At 32.5% G+C, this 22,102-nt stretch overlaps 1 protein-coding gene and 1 pseudogene across 1 annotated transcript; both read left to right on the forward strand.

The window, feature by feature from the left end:
* Positions 1 to 15,574: 15,574 nt before the first annotated feature.
* On the forward strand, positions 15,575 to 16,558 carry LOC128042303 (auxin-responsive protein IAA30-like; annotated as a pseudogene).
* A 1,197-nt stretch (positions 16,559 to 17,755) lies between these two features.
* Positions 17,756 to 18,615, forward strand: LOC105770988 (auxin-responsive protein IAA30). Its single transcript, XM_012592377.2, has 4 exons — positions 17,756 to 17,950; positions 18,023 to 18,207; positions 18,289 to 18,397; positions 18,553 to 18,615. Exons 1-4 carry the CDS (start codon positions 17,793 to 17,795, stop codon positions 18,596 to 18,598), a joined length of 498 nt encoding a protein of 165 aa, XP_012447831.1. The 5' UTR covers positions 17,756 to 17,792; the 3' UTR covers positions 18,599 to 18,615.
* Positions 18,616 to 22,102: the final 3,487 nt, after the last annotated feature.

A 22,102-nucleotide genomic window follows, 5' to 3' on the forward strand; every position in this document is an offset into this window, starting at 1 on the left:
TATCCCTTTTACTTATACAAGTTTTCACTATACAGTGTGTTAGGTAGATTTTTATTTTATTTAAATTTTCTGTGTTCAAAAGATGAAAATAAAGAGACTTAAAAACGAATCTCCCCTAGGCCACAAGGAAACTAAGGGATCAGAAGGAACATCTCACTGCCTTTAATTCTCATCGCAAAAAATTCAGCACATTTATTCCCTTCACAAAACACGTGTTGTAACTTGATAACATGATTATACTCGATTAAATTAAGACAATCATTTATTAAAATGGGATTTGGATGCTACAATTAATAACGCATCAATATTAAAATATTAATCGTGAAAATTACATTAATGTATAGATTAATAGTATTTGAATAGGTGAATATGGGCTATTGGGCGTAAAAACAAAAACTTAAGGAGATGCCCCAATGCTTATAACATGTCCTTTGTTCTAGACCCAAATCTTAAGCAAGAAAGACAGTCTTCCGTTGATGTTTCATTCTTCATGCAGGAAATTAGGGGCTGCTCTATGTATTTCCTTTGCAGCAACTCTTGCCATTAACATATGCTATTTTTATTCACTTACTACTACGTAGGTTTTCTTTGAACGCAATAGCAAGTCCTTTTATTTCCTGTAATTTATTGTATCTATCTGCATTTATACTTTGGATTAATTTTGGTAGCTAACAAGAGAGTGATTCTATAAAGACAAATACTTATCAATACTAACCTGCTGTTATTCGCCGTCGCCACCACAGCCTTGTCTTTCATTCCTCAGGCAACTCACTTCTTCTCTTTTCACTTTCATTTCAACAAATTGATGACCAGTCCAAAACCCCAAAGCAATCATTTCACTATGTTCTTCGTTTTCCCTCTTTGACTGATGCCATGATTTAACGAGCAGTGTAGCCATAGCAGGTATTAAATATTAATTTAATTCATTCAGTGTACTTTCTTTATGCATTACGTTACAATAATTTATTAAATAAGATCCTATACCCATAGGCCATAGATGATGTGGTGGGACATAGGTAATAAGATGAAATGATCATCAAATCGTTTGATAGAACCAGTTCCAAGAGTTGCTACATGCAAATGAATGGCATGCATGCATGGAGATTGCTTTCTTTGACATTATACGCTAAAGCTTAAAAGTAATTTGTCCAAGCAAAGCGCAAGGAACTCTGCCCACGCCCCCAACCCAGGCACGCATATACGGATATTCTACTTTAAAATGTGTAAACGAAATTATTCTAGTAACTGCCCTAGAAAAGGGTACAAAACAAAAGACTTGATTCGGTTCGGACAGTAGGGAAGCATAATGTTTAGCCTAGTACTGCGTAGGCGGCTGAGCTGAGTTGTTATATTTCTTGTAAAGAAGAGATTAATTCCAAAAGCAAAAGCCTTTGAAGTAAAGGTTAGATAAAAGCAAAGCCAGAACATGAGATTATGCTCCCACCACGGGGCCTATCCTTGAAGACATTTCAATGCATCGGGTAAAAAACAAAACCATAGGTGGTTTGACACGAGGAAGGGGATTTTCATTGAAGGAAGAGGTGAGGAAACTTTTGAGAAAAGAATTGAAGATACGAGGGTTCTGGAAAAGTGGGGGTGTGTCAGTCTTGGATTTGTTAAAAAGGGGTTAATGTTAAACGTTAATAGGGTAATTTAGAGAAACCAAAAAAAGTCATTGGAGCAGTAAAAAGGGAATGGCATTTGAAGCAACATTGATGGTAGGGGTGGTGGGGAACATCAGCTTTTGCTTTTTCTCCTCCTTTTGTTTACTTCGCCAGTTTCTTTGTCCTTTCTCTCCCTCTCCTTCCCTACAATTGGCGTTTCTTTTGGTGTAAGCAATATTTCTTGTTCCCTCCTCTTAATTGACGTGCATGGCAGATCCCTCAAGTGTTTGGTGATATTATTATTAAAACCGCATATACCGATTAATTGTTTTTTAAAAGTTTTTTGTGCACATTCATATTTCTTTTATTCCGCAAGGTTGAATTATAGCCAATAGAAATGATTCATCTTTATCTCCGCTCATGGAAATGAAATATATGTTATAACAAGTAGTTTAGTTTTTCGAAAAACACCTGTACTAAGGAGTTTAATTATTGCTGCCTGTGGTAGATATCTTAGTTACGATCAAAAAAAGAAATGAAAATAGATTTCTTTCCCCAATCATTTAGGCTAAGTTTGAATATTGGATTCTTCGTTGTTGAGAGAGTTTCACTTAAATATCATCCCCATTTCACATAGTAAAATAGATTAGAACACTTATTGTTGACACTTATGGTTATGCCAAAAATAAATGTTGCCATGTGTATCAAATAAATTTTAATTTTAATTTTGTTTTAAATCTATTGATAAATGGATGCCCATCTAATTCTCAAAACCTCCAAATTCATTCTTTTGTAACTCTTGTAACCCTTAAAGAATTTATAGGGCACATTATTTATCTTTATTATGCATTTGCAACCTATAGTGATTGAGGCCCTATAAATAGAGGGCATGTACAAGCTTACTGAATCTAAGAAAAAGTAGAATTATCCTTTCACTTTTGTGTCTATTCTTCTCTTATTCTTCCTATAATTCTCTTGGTTTTATAATATGTTATCAACACAATTTAGCTTAAAAGTAAAATTATTATCTATTAAAGATCAAATTTATCCTTCATGATTTTTCATTCAAGCTTTAGATACAAGATGCAAAAAATTTGCGAGGGAGTTTTATTAACGTTTCATATTGGATTTTTTTAAAGTCTTGAATAATTATGATGATTTTGTTTAATTTGTTTGATTTCTATATTTTAAGTGTGGTAAAAGATTTGATCTCAATATAGATTTTGATCAAAAGTAATTTTATGTCAAATTTTATGGATTGCTTGACGTGCTATTGAAACATTAGTAGAAGATAACAAAGTTAGGTAAATTTACTTATCACATCACATGCTTATATGTACCTAGATTTTTTATGCGAACCTGGTCGCATCATGTTACGATGCAACTCGACGCCATCGAGATTGGCCTAAACTCGAGGGGCCTAAGAGCAAAATGAAGCTTAATTTTAATTTGTTAATTTTTGTGTAGGCCTTAATTAAGCAAGTTTGGGTTGGAAACCATCGTTGGAATAATCGAACAATCACAGAAGTTCGATTCAAGTATTCTATGCAATTTGCTACAAGCTCATTCAGCTCGTTCATAGCTCATTGAGCTCAATATTATTCGGTTTTAGCTTGTGCATCAATTTGTTGGAATATCTAACTCGGTTTCAGCTCAAATTTAACTTTACTTAATTTATGCGTTTTTAGCTCACTTAGTTGCTGGATTAAACTTTTAATGTGGTTAATTAAATTAGTTTAATTAATTAAGTTGTTTTTAATTTTCTCTAGTTGCTTAAATCATTAGTGTTAAGTATGACTCCTATTTTCTGTCAATTTTAAGAAATAATCTTTTAGTTGAACTTTGTTTATTTATTTCAGTCAAACACTGATTAGTTTAGATTATTTTATTATTATTTGACATATGAATTTAGCCTATAAATAGGCTCTTTTACAACCTTAGTAAAAACACCCATTAGAGATTAGAACTCATAACACATTTAGAGAATTTTGTGTTTACATTTTGAGGGTTCTTTGTTTTTCGGGTTTTCGGGGTTTAGTTTTATCTCCATCTTTTGTACTCTTCATTCTTTTGCCATTATAGTAAAATTATCTTTGCCCGTAGTTTTTTATCCTCTTTGAAGGGGTTTTTCTACGTTAAATTTGTGTGTTCATCTTTTCAATTTCTTCTGCTATTTTTACTTGTTTGTTGCTTAATCAGGACGATCCCTAACAAGTGGTATCAGAGCTAGTTCAATTTTCATTGATCAGCCCATTCAGATATGGCAACAACAAGATTTGAAATTGAGAAGTTCGATGGTGAGACAAATTTCAATCTGTGGCAAGTTCAGATGATGACAATTCTAGTTCAATCCGGTTTGAAAAAGGTTGTTAATGGGAAAAAGCCTGAGAATCTAAATAAAACAGAATGGGAAGAGCTTGATGAAAAGGCCTTGTCTGTAATCCAGTTGTGCCTCGCGAATACGGTATTGCAGAAGGTATTTATGGAGAAGACCTCATCCGCCTTATGGAAAAGGTTAGAAACTCTTTATGCGACTAAGTCTTTGGCTAACCGTTTAGTGTTGAAACAACGTCTATTTACGTTTCGCATGAACGAAGGTGAGCTTCTTAGAGATCACATCAGTCAATTCATTACTCTTTTAAATGATTTAAAGAACGTTGAGGTTCATATTGATGATGAAGATCAAGCTATGCTATTATTGTGCTCTTTACCCCCTTCATACAAGTCTTTCAGGGAGACCCTGATTTATGGCAGAGACAAACTCTCGTTCGAAGATGTAAAGGGTCATTTGTTGAGTAGAGACAAACTCAAAAATGAGCTTCATTTGGATAGCAAGGTAGATAGGCAAGCTTCCGTTTTGATAGCATCAAAGAAAAGAGACAAAAGGTGTCGCTATTGTAAAAAGTTAGGTCACATCAAAGCAGATTGTTATAAATTGCGAAATAAAAGAGCTGCTGAGAGTAACGAGGAAGATATAGCTGGTGCTAATTTGATCGATGAAAGTGGTGATGATTTCTTATTAGTGTCAACGAGCGATAACTCCAAGCTCACGTCCGAGTGGATCCTAGTTTCGGGATGTTCTTTCCACATGTGTCCTAATAGAGAATGGTTCTCTACATACAGTTCGATTGAAGGTGGAGTTGTGCGCATGGGAAACGATTCATCTAGTAAGGTAATTGGTATCAGTACTGTTAAAATTAGGATACACGATGGGACGATTAAGACACTCTCAGATGTCAGGTATGTACCTGATTTACGTAAGAATCTCATCTCCTTGAGTATTTTAGACTTGAAAGGATGCAGAATCAACATCGAGTCAAGCGGCATTAAAGTATCTCGTGGAGCTCTCGTTTTGTTAAAAGGTAAAAGAACTGGCAGTCTTTATATTCTGGAAGGTTCTATAGTGACCGATGAAATCGGACGTCCCTCGTTCGTTACAGAGTCGAAGTCAACTCGTTTGGAGCGGAGGCAACTTAGTCATAGGAGGGAAAAATGTATGACCGTTTCGTTGAAGAGAGGTTCTCTTTTGGATGCAGGTTTTGAAAAGTTAGGGCACTGTGTTCGTGAAAATCAAATCTGGGTTAGTTTTGATTTGGCAGTGTACAAGTCGAAGGCTAGAAGTCTTCCAGTTTCTAAGCACAGATTCGACTCAGTTAATTCCTTGCATAGTTCAAGATAGGCTCGTGGCGGGCTTTGGCAAAGATGGCGTTGTGGAAATATGAGTCAATGTGGAGATTTGTTAAGTATGACTCCTATTTTCAGTCAAATTTAAGAAATAATCTTTTAGTTAAACTCTATTTATTTATTTCAGTCAAACACTAATTAGTTTAGATTATTTTATTATTATTTGACATATGAATTTAGCCTATAAATAGGCTCTTTTACAACCTTAGTAAAAACACCCATTAGAGATTAGAACTCATAACACATTTAGAGAATTTTGTGTTTACGTTTTGAGGGTTCTTTGTTTTTCGGGTTTTCGGGGTTTAATTTTATCTCCATCTTTTGCACTATTCATTCTTTTGCCATTATAGTAAAATTATCTTTGCCCGTAGTTTTTTATCCTCTTTGAAGGGGTTTTTCTACGTTAAATTTGTGTGTTCATCTTCTCAATTTCTTCTGCTATTTTTACTTGTTTGTTGCTTAATCGGGACAATCCCTAACAATTAGTTTAATGAATTAAGTTGTTTTTAATTTTAGTTGCTTAAATAATTTCGGCATTTAATATGTTCCAGCTTAATTAATTTGCTACAGCCATTTAACTTGTTTAATTGTGCTTATAGGTCAATTAATCATTTAAATCAGTTGTTACATGGATTGGCATTAAAGGGAGGAATGAGTTCAGCTGTTATGAAGTTGAATTAAAGGCTAACAAGTTGAATTAAAGGCCAGCAGCTGTTATGAGCTTATTCAAGTAACCGTTTGAAGAATTTAATGGACAAGTAGTTGATTACACAAACCATTCAGCTTCCAAACATTTTTATGTGTTAATGGCTGTTCCAATTCATCCATTTACACCTTGAAATAGTTTTATTCAAGCATTCATGCAAAGAGGCTATTTGTGTGCCAGATTTAAGCCAATTGTTGTTGTTGTCCATTCGGTTGCCCAAGAAGAATAAAAGGCTGTTATAACCTTTTTAGCTGATCAAGCATTGAATCAAATTCATCCAGTTCATTAGAGCTAATTATTAGCTGATTGGGAAGATTAAATAAGTTGTTCATAGCTGTTACATATGTTAAAGTTTCTCAAAGGTCTTTTAGTTTTAATTAGCTTAATTAAGTTCATCAATAACTCATTTAAGCTGATTAGTTTGTGTCCATTCGGTTGGAACATGTTCAGCCTATAAATAGTTTGTTTTTGTAATTATTTTGGGGACTCTTTTGCTAAGTATATGAACTTTTGTTCTTTGTGAGAATTCAACTCTCATTGTTCTCTCTTGGACTGAAACGACTTATCAAGCTCAGCTTGTGGCGTCATTCTTTCCTTGTTATCCGAACTCATCACTTATCAAAGTGTGGCATTCGTTATACCTTTGGTTCCTATCTCGATAGATAGCGGATCAAGGTTTTGTTTGCTATTTTTACCTACCATTGTCCATCTAAGTGCTTTTAAGACTTGGGTTAACAATCCTATATATTGTTGGTTCAGCCTTTGCCTTAGCCGAACACCTTCCATCCATCTTTTAAATTATCTTTAAGGCCTTTATTCGAATCTAATTTCTAGCCTTTTCAAACTTATTTTTCCATTTTTCCAACCTATTTTGATTTAATTCATCACTTATTTAATTTCATAATCGGGCATCTAAACGACTCGAATCATCATCGAGGCGAGTTTGTATCAATTTTTGTTCATAAAAAAATATTTTTCTTAATATATGATATTTGATAATTACTTGGTGATTATGTTTGAATGATGGTAGATTAATTTTAATGTTATATGTTGATAGATTTCTAAATAGTGATACATAATTTTATCGATCATTTTATTAATTAAAGCCTAAGGTTTATCATAATATGTGACTTTGCATCGGTTCTTAATCATCATTAAATTAATTGCTTTATGTGTTTATTTGATGGTATCAATTTGATATATATATATATATATATATATATATATATTCTAAATTCTAGACAACATATGTTTTTGGATTTTGATATCGATATAATTTTGATTCGTGTTCTTAACTTGGGGTGTATTTGTATCATATAAGTTATTTTAAAATTTTACTATTGATGAATTTTAATTGGATTCAAAGTATACTACTGGAGCTTTATTTGCTTACTTTTTGATAAAATCATCAAGACTCAATGTCAAACAAGAAAGATATATCAACTTATTAGATCTCTATCTTTACGGGTTTTTTCTCAACAATAGCATCTTTAAATATTAAATTGGTTTGATATATGATTTAAATATTTGAGATGATATTCCTTTCTAAATTTTGATTTCATGGGCTACTTATTATTTTAAACATATTATTCGTTCATAAAATGAATATTGATGGACTTATTTATGTTGCTATAATAAGTTCTATAATTAAATAATATATTTGACTAAAACATATTTAGTAAACAAATTTGTATTGATAAACCAATGAATTTTATGATTGTCCATATTTGATTTAGTTCAAATATAGATTATGTTCCTCTAGTGTCTCTTCTTAATTTGGTTATATAATTTAAAATTTTCCAATAATAATACATGCGTAGTTCCAAAGACAATTTTGAAGAATGTATAAATTGATTTTTGGGTTGATACTAATATAGAATTTCAAGTTTAATCGATGTCATTTTTAATTCTTGAATTATTTTGGTTGGAAACATTATCATAAATTTAAAATGAAAATTATTATATTAATTTGGCCATTGGCATTTATATGGATCTCGTTTGTATTAACCGATTGTTGTTTGATAAGAAACATAAAAAAATTTTGTGTGGTTTAATTTTGTAAATGACTTATATTTTTCCTACTATACAACCCTAAAAACATGTTACTTTTGTAGAGTTGTTAAAGTTAGTTCATACACTTTATATTATTTCATTTGTTAATTATTTAGAGAAATGACATGATCAATTATAAATGAAAATGTTTTAGTGAACATGAAATGTATTATTTTGAAGTAAAATTCATGCATGTCTACAATGGTTTATGAATTTTTTTCTAGCACTAGCATTATATCAAGTTTGATATTTTAGATGTCGTTTTATCCATACATTTGGTTTACAATAAACTCCATGCATGACTTGACTATTTCTTTCTAGTTAATTGATGATGTAAAACTCTTGTGAAAATGATTTTAAAAGTATTATAAATTGATCTCATGCATTCTTATGGCTAAACAAAATAACAAGTTATTTGTTCCATCGATTCTACTCCATTCCTTAAAGTGAATGTAGCAATACATAACAATTATGAAAATGGAACATACTGTCATTATTGGCAAATAGATAAGAATATAGAAGATTCAAAATTTTATTCATTCTTAGAATAGAATGATCAATGATTTATATTAATTAATCATTCCTTGAAGCAGATGATATCTATATGATCTTATTGGTAAGAAATATGATATATGCTTGCATTATTGTCCTAATTATTTTTGCACATTCCTTGAAGTGAATATTGCATATAATTATTTGCAAATTGTATTTCTTTTATTGAGTTTATGACATTATGGACTTCACATTGATTTAGACATTTCCAAAAGTAAATGTCACAATACTGTTTATACGTGGATACAAAGTAGAAGGAATAGTAATAAAATTATTAATTACCAAAATTTATATTGATATTATTAGTACAATTGAAAAGCATGTTAAAGTAAACTAGAAGTTTACTAGTACAAATACATTTACAATTTAGCACGACAATTTAGACCATCCTGGATCATATATGATACAAAAATTAATTGAAAATTCATATAGACGTTCATTAAAGAACCACAAGTTTCTTTAATTTAAATAATTCTCATGTGTTGCTTGTTCTCAATGATAATTGATTATTAAAAACTCACTAGCTAAAGTTGAGGTTTAATGTTTTGCATTTCTAAAATGAATATGGGCCCCACTCATCCACCATGTGGATGGTTTTGATATTATATGATTTTGGTAGATGCATCTATAAAATAATCACATGTGTTATCAACTTGCAACTAGTCATTTACGAAATTTCTTGTTTAAATGATTAATTTCATATTATACAATTAAAACAATTCATCTTGTTAATACTACTGAGTTTACGTCCTAAGATTTCAATAATTATTGTATGCCAATTGGGATAAAAGTTAAATATCCGCTCATGTTCACACATAAAACGATTTAGTCAAATCGTTTATCAACTGCCTCCAACTAATAACTAGATCATTACTTATGAGAACAAATCTACCTGTTATAGCTTGGGGATATGTTATTTTGCATGCAACAACAATTATGCTCATTAGGCCAACAAGTTATAATAAATACTCTCTGTTACAATTAGCTTTTGGTCAGGAGGCAAATATTTCTCATCTTAGAATTTTTGGATGTGCGGTATATGTTCCAATTGCTCCACTACAATGAACAAAGATGAGTCATCATAGGATATCGGGAATGTATATTGATATGAGTCTCCTTATATTATTAAATATTTTTGAACTATTAATTCGAGATTTAGTTATGACATGAATTGTCAATTATTATAAGATAGTTTCCCCAACATTAAGGGGATAAAATAAAAAGTTGGATGAATAAAGTACTTGAAATGAATTATCATTGTCTAAGATCCTTGTACAAATCAATGTGAACCAAAAGTGCAGGTGATAATTCATTTTACAAATCAACTACCAGATTCATTTACTAACCTAAAAAGAATTACAAAATCTCACATACCAGCTAAAAATGCTCCAATACAAATTGATGTCTCAATAGGGCAAGCTATTAGTGCAAAAGAATGTAATCCAAGCTTGAAGCGTGGAAGACCAGTCAATTCCAAAGATAAAAATTCTCGTAAAAAGAAAGGAGCAAACATTCAAGATGGTCATATAGTGGATGTGGGGGTTCTTGAAGAAACCCATGACATAACTAATTATAAAACTCAAGAAGAGATTCAGGTACCTAGAAGTGAAAATAAAAATGATAAAAATAAAGAGATCTCAATAAGTTATGTCAATACAAGAAAAAGATGGAATCGAAAAAATATAGTTGTCGACAATAATTTTACTTATAATGTTGCTATTGAAATAGTAAAAGAAAAACGAAGATCCTGAGCCTAAATTTATTGAGGAATGTAGAAATAAAAAAGAATGACGAAAACGGAAAGACACAATTGAAGTAGAATTGAATTCACTTTCTAAACGTGAAGTTTTTTGACCTATAGTCTGACCACCTCTCTCTCTATCCATCCTCACAAACGAATAGGGAGAGAGATATAAAGGATCAACACTCGAGAATTAAAATAACATATAAAAATTATGATTTTACTGCAAGTGTGACAGGTCAGTTGTAATATATGTAATGTTCCAAGGATCGAACCCATGAGAATCGTGGATTGAACAATTTCTAAATAACGTGGGTGTAAAATAAAGATTCTAATCAACTAATTGAAAAAATCTATATTATGGCAAATCATAAAATTAAGAGAAATTTATCTACTTTACTATCTAACTAAAAAGGACTAAATTGTAAAACATACAAAGTTACAAAGTTAACAACTAAATAACAGTTGGTGGTTGGTTGAAATTGACGTGGTTTAATAATCCTTGAATTAGGGATCCAAATATCTTAAACTCCCAAAATGGCTCCGTTTTACCTCTTGGTCTCCACTTTACCAAGTTAGACAAATTGATCCAGATTATCTCTTGATCTCACCGGTTAACCCGGGACTAATGAATTGGTGCCCAACAAGATCTCCTCTCGGTATCACTTGCCTTAATGTTCCCTTAGGGTCGTCAATCCTAAGTTTTTAAGTTAATTCAAATTAGTCCAATTTATTACAATTTGGTCATTCATCAAAAAATCAGGTCACCACATCTCTATCAACTAACTCGCTCAAAGGTTTAACTACTCATACTGAAAGTAAAACTAACAGCCAAGGAAATGAAAAGTAAAGAAGCCATTAAAGTAAAGCTTCAGAAAAATATAAAAGTTGATATTTTTATACAAGAAAATCTGAAAGATGTGTAAAGAAAAGCATTCAACAAGAAAATCTAAAGCAATAAACATAAAATGAGCAAACTTTAACAAATACAAAGTAAAAGAAACTGAGATACATTAAACTAAATCTGAAAATGTCTTACAACCAAGGTATATAGACCAAAGGTGCAAATAAACTTAAAATACAGTGATAACTAACTTAACTAACATTAAGAACAACTAAAATAAGAAGAAAAGTTGCTAGGAAATGTAAAATCTATAGCTAAGGAAATGAAAATAAAAAACCCTAGAAGAAGAATAAGAAATGCTAAGAGAAAAACTAGAGAAAACTAAACCTAAACTAAGGTAATGTGGCCTCCTCTCTCTCTCAACCAAATTTTGGCTGATATAGCAGCTATTCTGGCCCATTGTGTGCCCAAAATACCCTTGAATGAGTCTTCAATGATTGGTGTTTTGAGTGGACAAAAACTACCCTATTTATTTAATTTTGTCCTCTCACGGTATTGGTATCGTGATACCAAATAAGAGGATATCGCTATACCTTGGATAGTTTTGAACTTGAGGGTTTTTTTGGAGGGTGGATATTTCGAAACCACTAAAGGGTGGTCTCCAATTCTCGAGTTTGTTGGAGGTATCGCAATTCCAAGGTTTGGATATCGCAATACCCTCTCCTTTGGTGTCATTCTCGCTCATTTTCGACCTCCAACACATCCCTACATCATTCAACCATACATTAGGGGCCCCAATGGCACTATTGGCCAAATTAGGTCCCAAAATGAGTAAAAATAATACATTTACACTTATTAACTTCAAATCTAAAAAATACGAAAAACTACGGAAAAGACGCTACTTTGCTTGAGAATAAGCTCTTTAAGTATACCGAGAAAAACTTGTCATATCAAATTACGACAGATCATAGTCCAAACACCTGAAGATGTAAAGCTAGTAGGATGTAAATAGGTATTTATGTGAAAAAGAAATGAGAAAAATGAAGTCGTGAGATATAAATCATGACTTGTAGCATAACGATTTTCGCAAATGCTCGACATTGATTATGAAGTGACATATTCTCTTGTGGTGGATGCAATCACGTTTAGATATCTTATTACTTTGGCAGTATGTGAAAAACTTGATATGTATCTAATGGATGTTGTTACAGCCAATTTGTATGGCTCACTTAATAGTGAAATTTATATTAAAAAATCCCTGAATGATTTAAAATCTCAGAAGGATATAGAGTTTCTTGGGAAAATTGCTTGATAAAAAATTGTCTAATTTATCCATATAACAACTTGGATCAGATTTTGTGATGATTGTTGTTTATGTTGATGATCTAAATATTATTGGAACTCTTGAAGAGCTTTAAAATGTAGTAAATTGTTTAAGGAAAGAATTTGATATGAAAGATTTTAGAAAAATAAATTTTCATCTTGGCCTACAGATCGAGCATTTAAAAGATGGAATTCATGTTCATCAGTCAACTTATATTGAAAAGATCTTAGAGAAATTTTACATGGATAAAGAACATCCTTTGAGTATCCCGATGGTTGTAGGATCGTTAGATGTGAATAAAGATTAATTTCTTGCTTGCGAGAATGATGAAGAGTTTCTTGGTCTTGAAGAACCCTACCTAAGTGTTATTGGGGCATTGATGTATCTTGCAAACAACACAATACCTAATATCGCTTTCGTTGTAAACTTGTTAGCAAGATTTAGTTCTTCTCTAACACGGAGACATTGGAATGAAGTTAAACATGTATTTAGATATCTCAGAAGGACCACTGATATGGGGTTATTTTATTCAAATGATTCAAAATCCCTATTAGTCAGTTATGTTGATGCTGGATATTTATCGAATCCACATAAGGCCAATCTCAAACAAGATATTTACTTATATGTGGGGGTACTTCCATATCGTGGTATTCAACAAAGAAAACATTAGTTGCCGCCTCTTCAAATCATGCAGAAATAATTGCAATGCATAAGGCAAGCCGAGAGTATGTTTGGCCAAGGTTATTAACCCAACATATCTAGAAGATATGTAATTTGCCTTTACAGAAAAGATGCCAACTATCTCATATGAAGATAATGCATCATGTATAACTCAATTAAAGGGTGATTACATCAAAGGTGGCAGAACGAAACATATTTCACCAGAATTATTCTTCATTCATGATCTTGAGAAGAAAGGTAATATAGAAGTTCAACAAATTCGTTTTATTTTGAAAGACTAGTATACAAGATTTAAAGCGTCAACTCAAAGATGTAATGTGATGTTGCCATTAGGGGGAGTCTAAAACATGTTGTACTCTTTTCCTTTAACCAAGGTTTTGTCTCATTGGGTTTTCCTGGTGAAGGTTTTTAACGAGACAGATTGTAATATGAGATTGTGTACTATTTTTCTTTTATTAGGTTTTTATCCCATATGGTTTTTCTTAATAAGGTTTTAATGAGGCATATTTACATTAATGGACATCCGATGGGGAGTGTTACAAATCTATTGATAAATGGATGCCCATATAACTCCCAAAACCTCCAAATTTATTCTTTTGTAACTCTTATAACCCCTAAAGAATTTATAGAGTACCTTAATTATCTTTATTATGCATTTGTAACCTATAGTGATTGAGACCCTATAAATAGAAGGCATGTACAAGCTTATTAAATATAAGAAAAGTAGAATTATCCTTTCACTTTTGTGTCTACTCTTCTCTCTTATTCATACTATAATTCTCTTAGTTTTATAATAAATTTAATATTTTATATATCTTTTAATCTATCTTTTTAACTCCTCAAACTCCTAATAAATATGTAATTATCCTCCACTTTAAGGATTAGAAATAAAATAATAATACTCACTTGAAGGACATAATTATACTTAAATATATTTATCAAATAAAAATTATATTTAATTCTTCAAAACTTTTGACTAATTCTGACAACTAGAACTGAACTTTTTAAGCCTATTCAATTGGCTTCAAGTAATATTTAAATAACTGTTACTAAGATTATCAAATAAAATAATAAGTGTTTATAGAGACCTAAATAATTACTAATGATTAAGTTTGGTTTTAATTTAGAGGGCTGGAGTTACTTTTCTTCGAGACGTGGGAATGTTTTGTTTGATCGAATGCTTTAAAAAAAAAAAAAAAAAAGTGGCCTCTGAGTGTGTGTTCTTTTCATTGTTTCTTTTTCTTGTGCTTCCAAAATTGTGTTGATTGCATATATACCTCCATGATGAGATCTTTAGCTTCTTTCTTTAAGGAGAACATTAGTGTTTACGTGTAGTTTGTTGGATTTATTAATTTTTATTATAAAAAAAGATATTTCTTGACTGTTTTTCAATACTTGATGAACCTATTGATTTTTATTGTGAAATCAAAACCTTTGCATGTCAAGCCGTAAGGTATATTATATGAAGATCGATACTTTTATTCAAACGAACAAACAAAAAAAATGAAGAAATGGCAAAAGAAAAAAAGTTTATGGACGAAGCAGTAGGGACCCATTAATTCCTACATCTCAGACATCCAAACGTTTAGCGTCTTCCTTTGAACGTTCAATTGTGTGTGTGCGTGCGCGTGCGCTTGCGCGTGATGACATATTATTTTGGTAATATATACGTATTGGAACTAGTGTTTAAAAAACATGTCATTTAATTAGCATAGCAACAATGCATATATAGTAAAAGCTGAAAATCATCGTTACCAGTAATACCATGCCTTAATTATTGGTAGTTTACACGCAGCACCATAATAATATCCATTGAACATTGATTCGGGACAGGATTTTGAAGGTTACTATGTCAAAACGTATGTTTCTTAAATCGATGCTTTTGTCTAAATTCATTGCATATACATATATACCATTTAGATTACATAATTAACAGTTGACAAAAAAGCACCTTTTTCAACGAGAGGGATGCCGCAAATTAGTGCTGTATGCTACAAACTATACGAACTATATACCCGTGAATCCTTGAACATAACACGAGCTAAGCCAACACCAAACATGGTACTGCCTGCCCATGCACCTCATGGAGTCAAACTCCAATAAAAATGTTATAACCATGATTAATGTGGTAGAAGACACGTGTACGTGTCGGCTGCCTTGTCAACATTTCAGCCCACCAACCAACCACAGGCAGTTATATCGTGAAAACTAAGAATTGGCCTTCTTTGATGGACAAAATTCAGTAGCTAGCTTAGTACATAGTTTCCAATTAAAAACCTGTATTTCTATTTGACTAAATACGAGTTTTTCTACTGGTTCTGGTTATTTAAACCCAAAGGTGGCGGCTCATTTGTCTTCACTTGAATCTTCGCCAAAATCTTAGAAAATGGGAAGGGCAACCAGTTCATCTTCATCTTCCATCGAGAGCAGCACCCATTTTGGGTTTCAAGCAATGGTGCTTCTTCGTCTTCTTCCTCGCAGAGGGACCTCAGCACTGATCTCAGGCTTGGTCTTAGCATTTCAGCCTCTCGTCCCTACGCAAGGTGTTTACCTAATCATCACAGTATAGTTCAATTTTCTTTTGTTTTGTGCTAATGAGTGAGCGTGTATGTCAGGGGGCAGCCATCGCTGTTAAGGCAGGTGGTTTCTGAAGAAGAAAATGAGTGCAACAGTGCAACTTTCTTCGTAAAGGTGTACATGGAAGGGATTCCTATTGGTAGAAAACTGAACCTGTTAGCTCACGAGAATTACTATGATCTGATAAGGACACTGGAGAACATGTTCAACACAAACATTATCTGTTAAGTTTCATTTCATCATTTTTTTTATTTGAAATGAAACTGAATAACCTCGTCCGAGTAGTGATGGTTTTGAGATGCAGGGGCTGAACCTGAAGCTGAGATGGATGGAGATCGTTACGAAAAATATCATGTGTTAACATACGAAGACAAGGAAGGGGACTGGATGATGGTTGGTGATGTTCCTTGGGAGTAAGTATTTTAAACCATTTTCATCTCCATTTATATACAACAAATATTCCCTTTTGTCAAAATCAAATTACTCATTATATATAAAAATGATGATGTTCCTTTATAGAAAACCAGAGCTGAATCTGTTTTTGTTTTGTTCTTTTCTTATGCGTGTGTAGGATGTTCTTGTCATCTGTGAGGAGACTGAAGATCACCAAGTGCTAAATTTTGGTACAAAATCCTTTTTTTTTTTTTCTTTTTGGGCGGGGGTTGGTTTTTAGTGTTGGTGTTTGCTGTGGAGTGAAAATCAATAGGTAGGCAAACAATATGTAGGGTGGGATAGGTTTAGGATTTGGAATGTACATTGCCATATACTAATATAAAATGATAAGTAACAAGCATCAGTTTTGCCTTTGAGCTTTAAGCGCCTCTCTTTCTTTTGAATGAAAGCCTGTTAAGTGGAGTATTTTAATGAAACGAAATGTCTCAGGAGATTGTAATTCAGATTCAGAATTGCATTCTAAAGCTAATGGCTCTGGATTCGTTATTAGGATCTGTAATATTAACTGATTATTTTTGGTTAATATACTATTAATTACTTAAGTAGGCTTTAATGTTTAGTTTCGTATCAGAGGTTTTTTTTTTCTACTTTAGTATTTAAGTTTAGTTTTAGTGTTCACTTTGGTAATAATTTTTTATCCTAATTAAATATTTGAGTTCAACTTCAATGTTTAATTTAACAAACAAAAAAATGAAGAAATGGCAAAAGAAAAAAAGTTTATGGACGAAGCAGTAGGGACCCATTAATTCCTACATCTCAGACATCCAAACGTTTAGCGTCTTCCTTTGAACGTTCAATTGTGTGTGTGCGTGCGCGTGCGCTTGCGCGTGATGACATATTATTTTGGTAATATATACGTATTGGAACTAGTGTTTAAAAAACATGTCATTTAATTAGCATAGCAACAATGCATATATAGTAAAAGCTGAAAATCATCGTTACCAGTAATACCATGCCTTAATTATTGGTAGTTTACACGCAGCACCATAATAATATCCATTGAACATTGATTCGGGACAGGATTTTGAAGGTTACTATGTCAAAACGTATGTTTCTTAAATCGATGCTTTTGTCTAAATTCATTGCATATACATATATACCATTTAGATTACATAATTAACAGTTGACAAAAAAGCACCTTTTTCAACGAGAGGGATGCCGCAAATTAGTGCTGTATGCTACAAACTATACGAACTATATACCCGTGAATCCTTGAACATAACACGAGCTAAGCCAACACCAAACATGGTACTGCCTGCCCATGCACCTCATGGAGTCAAACTCCAATAAAAATGTTATAACCATGATTAATGTGGTAGAAGACACGTGTACGTGTCGGCTGCCTTGTCAACATTTCAGCCCACCAACCAACCACAGGCAGTTATATCGTGAAAACTAAGAATTGGCCTTCTTTGATGGACAAAATTCAGTAGCTAGCTTAGTACATAGTTTCCAATTAAAAACCTGTATTTCTATTTGACTAAATACGAGTTTTTCTACTGGTTCTGGTTATTTAAACCCAAAGGTGGCGGCTCATTTGTCTTCACTTGAATCTTCGCCAAAAATCTTAGAAAATGGGAAGGGCAACCAGTTCATCTTCATCTTCCATCGAGAGCAGCACCCATTTTGGGTTTCCAAGCAATGGTGCTTCTTCGTCTTCTTCCTCGCAGAGGGACCTCAGCACTGATCTCAGGCTTGGTCTTAGCATTTCAGCCTCTCGTCCCTACGCAAGGTGTTTACCTAATCATCACAGTATAGTTCAATTTTCTTTTGTTTTGTGCTAATGAGTGAGCGTGTATGTCAGGGGGCAGCCATCGCTGTTAAGGCAGGTGGTTTCTGAAGAAGAAAATGAGTGCAACAGTGCAACTTTCTTCGTAAAGGTGTACATGGAAGGGATTCCTATTGGTAGAAAACTGAACCTGTTAGCTCACGAGAATTACTATGATCTGATAAGGACACTGGAGAACATGTTCAACACAAACATTATCTGTTAAGTTTCATTTCATCATTTTTTTTATTTGAAATGAAACTGAATAACCTCGTCCGAGTAGTGATGGTTTTGAGATGCAGGGGCTGAACCTGAAGCTGAGATGGATGGAGATCGTTACGAAAAATATCATGTGTTAACATACGAAGACAAGGAAGGGGACTGGATGATGGTTGGTGATGTTCCTTGGGAGTAAGTATTTTAAACCATTTTCATCTCCATTTATATACAACAAATATTCCCTTTGTCAAAATCAAATTACTCATTATATATAAAATGATGATGTTCCTTTATAGAAAACCAGAGCTGAATCTGTTTTGTTTTGTTCTTTTCTTATGCGTGTGTAGGATGTTCTTGTCATCTGTGAGGAGACTGAAGATCACCAAGTGCTAAATTTTGGTACAAAATCCTTTTTTTTTTTTTTTTGGGCGGGGTTGGTTTTAGTGTTGGTGTTTGCTGTGGAGTGAAAATCAATAGGTAGGCAAACAATATGTAGGGTGGGATAGGTTTAGGATTTGGAATGTACATTGCCATATACTAATATAAAATGATAAGTAACAAGCATCAGTTTTGCCTTTGAGCTTTAAGCGCCTCTCTTTCTTTTGAATGAAAGCCTGTTAAGTGGAGTATTTTAATGAAACGAAATGTCTCAGGAGATTGTAATTCAGATTCAGAATTGCATTCTAAAGCTAATGGCTCTGGATTCGTTATTAGGATCTGTAATATTAACTGATTATTTTGGTTAATATACTATTAATTACTTAAGTAGGCTTTAATGTTTAGTTTCGTATCAGAGGTTTTTTTTTTTCTACTTTAGTATTTAAGTTTAGTTTTAGTGTTCACTTTGGTAATAATTTTTTATCCTAATTAAATATTTGAGTTCAACTTCAATGTTTAATTTAATAATAGATTACACATGTCAAATATTTAATAAATCACATAATATTATTTAATATAAATATTAAATTAAACATTAAACAAAAAATAATCAAAGTATACTGGAAATTGTATTACATTATAGTAATATTAAAATCCATGCAATTAGCTTTTGATACATTTTGTACGTAAATTTCCTTTGAATTGATCAATGCAATCCTTTGACAAATTATTGGATTTTAAATATTATTCCTACTATTCCTTTTATGACAAAATAAATTTTTTATCAATAGTCAGTGACCTTTTTAAAATGTAGTTGTCGAATTTTTTTTTTAAATCGATTTTTTAATTTAATAAAAAATAAAAATGGAGTCGCCACAAATCATTTTATTTAGGTGTGGTCGAGTCACTTCAAAATTTTTTAATAAAATGTTAGATTAAAACGATACCTTTCGGTCTACAAAATCCGAAAAATGGGCTCGGGAGTCGGTTACGCACGAGAAAGGATTAGCACCCTCGTGACGCCCAAAATTGGTACCTAGTGGATTACTTGATGTCTTAGAGTCGAGAACTGAAAATTTGAAGGGAATTTAAAACATGATCCCTTTTTTGTATTTACTTAACTAAATTAATTTTCACGAAAATGGCTTATTTCGAGTTAATCTAGAAGAAAGGATCATATCTCGTAAGTTAGGACACAATGCCTTAAATCCTCGAGAACAAGAATGAACACCATTTGATCATTACTTAAATCTTGTTTTCTTATCTTTAAAGTAGATATTCGACTATTTTGGTTTTAGAAAGAAGTCATATTCCGTAAGTTAGGAACACGACTCTTTTAATTCCAAAAATAATGAACATTGCCTCAATTTAAAAATTTTCCTTTCTTATGCATCGTGCAAAAACGAACGTTACATTTGAAGAAATGTGTATTTAGCTTATTCCGGCATAGTATAGAAATGGGTAAATATATTTGAACATAGTTTGTGACATGATTGTAGCAATAATAAAATTAAATAGAAGTATAAAAATGGAATGATGATATACGGAAAATAAAATGTCGTGGTAGTAAATGACAATTATATAAATATAATATAAAAACCAATTCGTAATAATGACGATAATCATGTTATATTTATATTATAATACTAACATAAAAATCAAGGAAAAATAAATAACAATAATAATAATAGTAATAAAATGTGCAAATAAAGGAATAAAGAACAATATAAATTTTAAATACAAAAGAGTAAAGAAATAAATAAATGAATGAATACATAAATAAATAAATAAATAAATAAATATAGAATAATATACATATAAATATCTATAAAGGGTTAAAATTAAATGAATAAAGGATTAAATCTAAATTAAAATGAAATTAAGAGCCTAAATCATAATAAAATAAATGAATAAATATAAAAAGGACTAAATTGAAATTTAAATGGAATTTAAGGGGATAAATTGTAAATAAAAAAGGGTAGAATAAGGGACCAAAATTGAACTGGCGAAAAAGAGCAGGGATCAAATGGGAAATTATTCCAAGACCCCTAAACACACCGTTCCAAGAGACCAAATGGTTAGAGGACCAAAATGAAAAAACAATAAATTAAATGGATAAATTAAAAAAATAAAAAGGATGGAAATAGGACCAGATTGAAAAATACTTAAAAGAAAAAGGACTGAAAATGCAAATATCCCCCTAAAAACATGCAAATCCTAGGCCTGATTCGGGTCGGGTCATCGGGTCAGCTGAAATGGCACCGTTTCAGGTAACCATTTCCTAAAAATGGCCTAAGGACAAAAATAAAAATAAAATAAAACTAAGTGGTAAAATTGAAAAATAAAACAGGACTAAATCGAAACAAGCCGCAAAAGCGGAATGACCAAAGGCGCAAATAGACCACTTTACAAAAACACGCGAATCCCAAGGGATCCGGGTCGGGTAATCGGGCCAGGACTTTAGGCCGGCCTTTAGGTTTGGCGAACTCCCCACAATGGCCACCGGTCTCCGGCGACAGCTCCACCGTTCCTGGTGGCCAGAAAACCTAAAAACCTTTTTTAGCCCCCTCTTCGAATAGAACGATGATCCAAGGTTAAAACAAGCAAAAGGGTCACTGCCCGCCAAGGCCCTAAAGAGACCTTTTGGTTTCTCCTCCTCTTTGACGCAGTTTCAGGCGAATCCCTAAGGATTTGACCGCCTTCTATGCCAGCGAGGATCACCAACTATGGCGGCTCAGGTAAAAAATAAATCTTTTTGTATTATATATATTTATGTATATATATGTGCTCTGAAATATAAAAAGGGAAGATACCTTCTTTCTTTTTTTGAAAACTCTTGTAGTTTTTTTGCTTTTTTATTTTTTCTCCTTAAAAAACTTACAATCTATGCTATTGGCCTTTATAGCCATGAGTTACATACTGTTTGTTTTTTTTTACATTTTCTTCATTGTTTTCTTGTTGTTTCTGCTTCTATCCTTTTTTCTTTTTCTTTGCAGATGGCGGCGGAGGGTCAACAGAGGGCGATGGGACATGCACCTTGGCCATTTTGGTACAATGGCGGCAAAGGCGCGTTAGGCATTGGGACGAAGAGCTTTGGGAGGCGTGCATGTGAAAAAAGGGTACAGCGCCAGAAACCCTAGGGTTTCTGGCTTTTCTAAAATTGGTTTAAGTTTTTGGGCCTTAGGGCTTGTGTAATTTGGGCTTTGGGCTTGTAACATATTGGGTCATATTTGTTGTAAATGGACCCTATTTTTTCTATTGGACTTTGGACTGTTATTATTTTTTTTGTCGAAACCATTTTTTTTTATTTTTGAAAAAAATGGGGGATCGACTTTTGAAAATGAAATGGGAGTCGCCACCGATCTTTTATTAAGGTGTGACTGGTTCACCATTAAAATGATTTTTGGTCTGCGAATTTTGAGAAAAATAGGTTCGGGAGTCGGTTACGCAAAAGGAAGGGTTAGCACCCTCGTAACGCCCAAAATTGGTACCGGATCGATTGTTTAATGTCTTAATGTC

This window comes from Gossypium raimondii, chromosome 7 (assembly GCF_025698545.1).
Source record: "Gossypium raimondii isolate GPD5lz chromosome 7, ASM2569854v1, whole genome shotgun sequence".
Taxonomy (NCBI): Eukaryota; Viridiplantae; Streptophyta; class Magnoliopsida; order Malvales; family Malvaceae; genus Gossypium; species Gossypium raimondii.

Coding starts and splice junctions, on each gene's coding strand:
- LOC105770988 (XM_012592377.2), top strand. CDS start 17,793: ATGGGAAGGGCAACCAGTTCATCTTCATCTTCCATCGAGAGCAGCACC. Junction 17,951..18,022: donor GCCTCTCGTCCCTACGCAAG/GTGTTTACCTAA, acceptor CGTGTATGTCAG/GGGGCAGCCATCGCTGTTAA. Junction 18,398..18,552: donor GTTGGTGATGTTCCTTGGGA/GTAAGTATTTTA, acceptor ATGCGTGTGTAG/GATGTTCTTGTCATCTGTGA.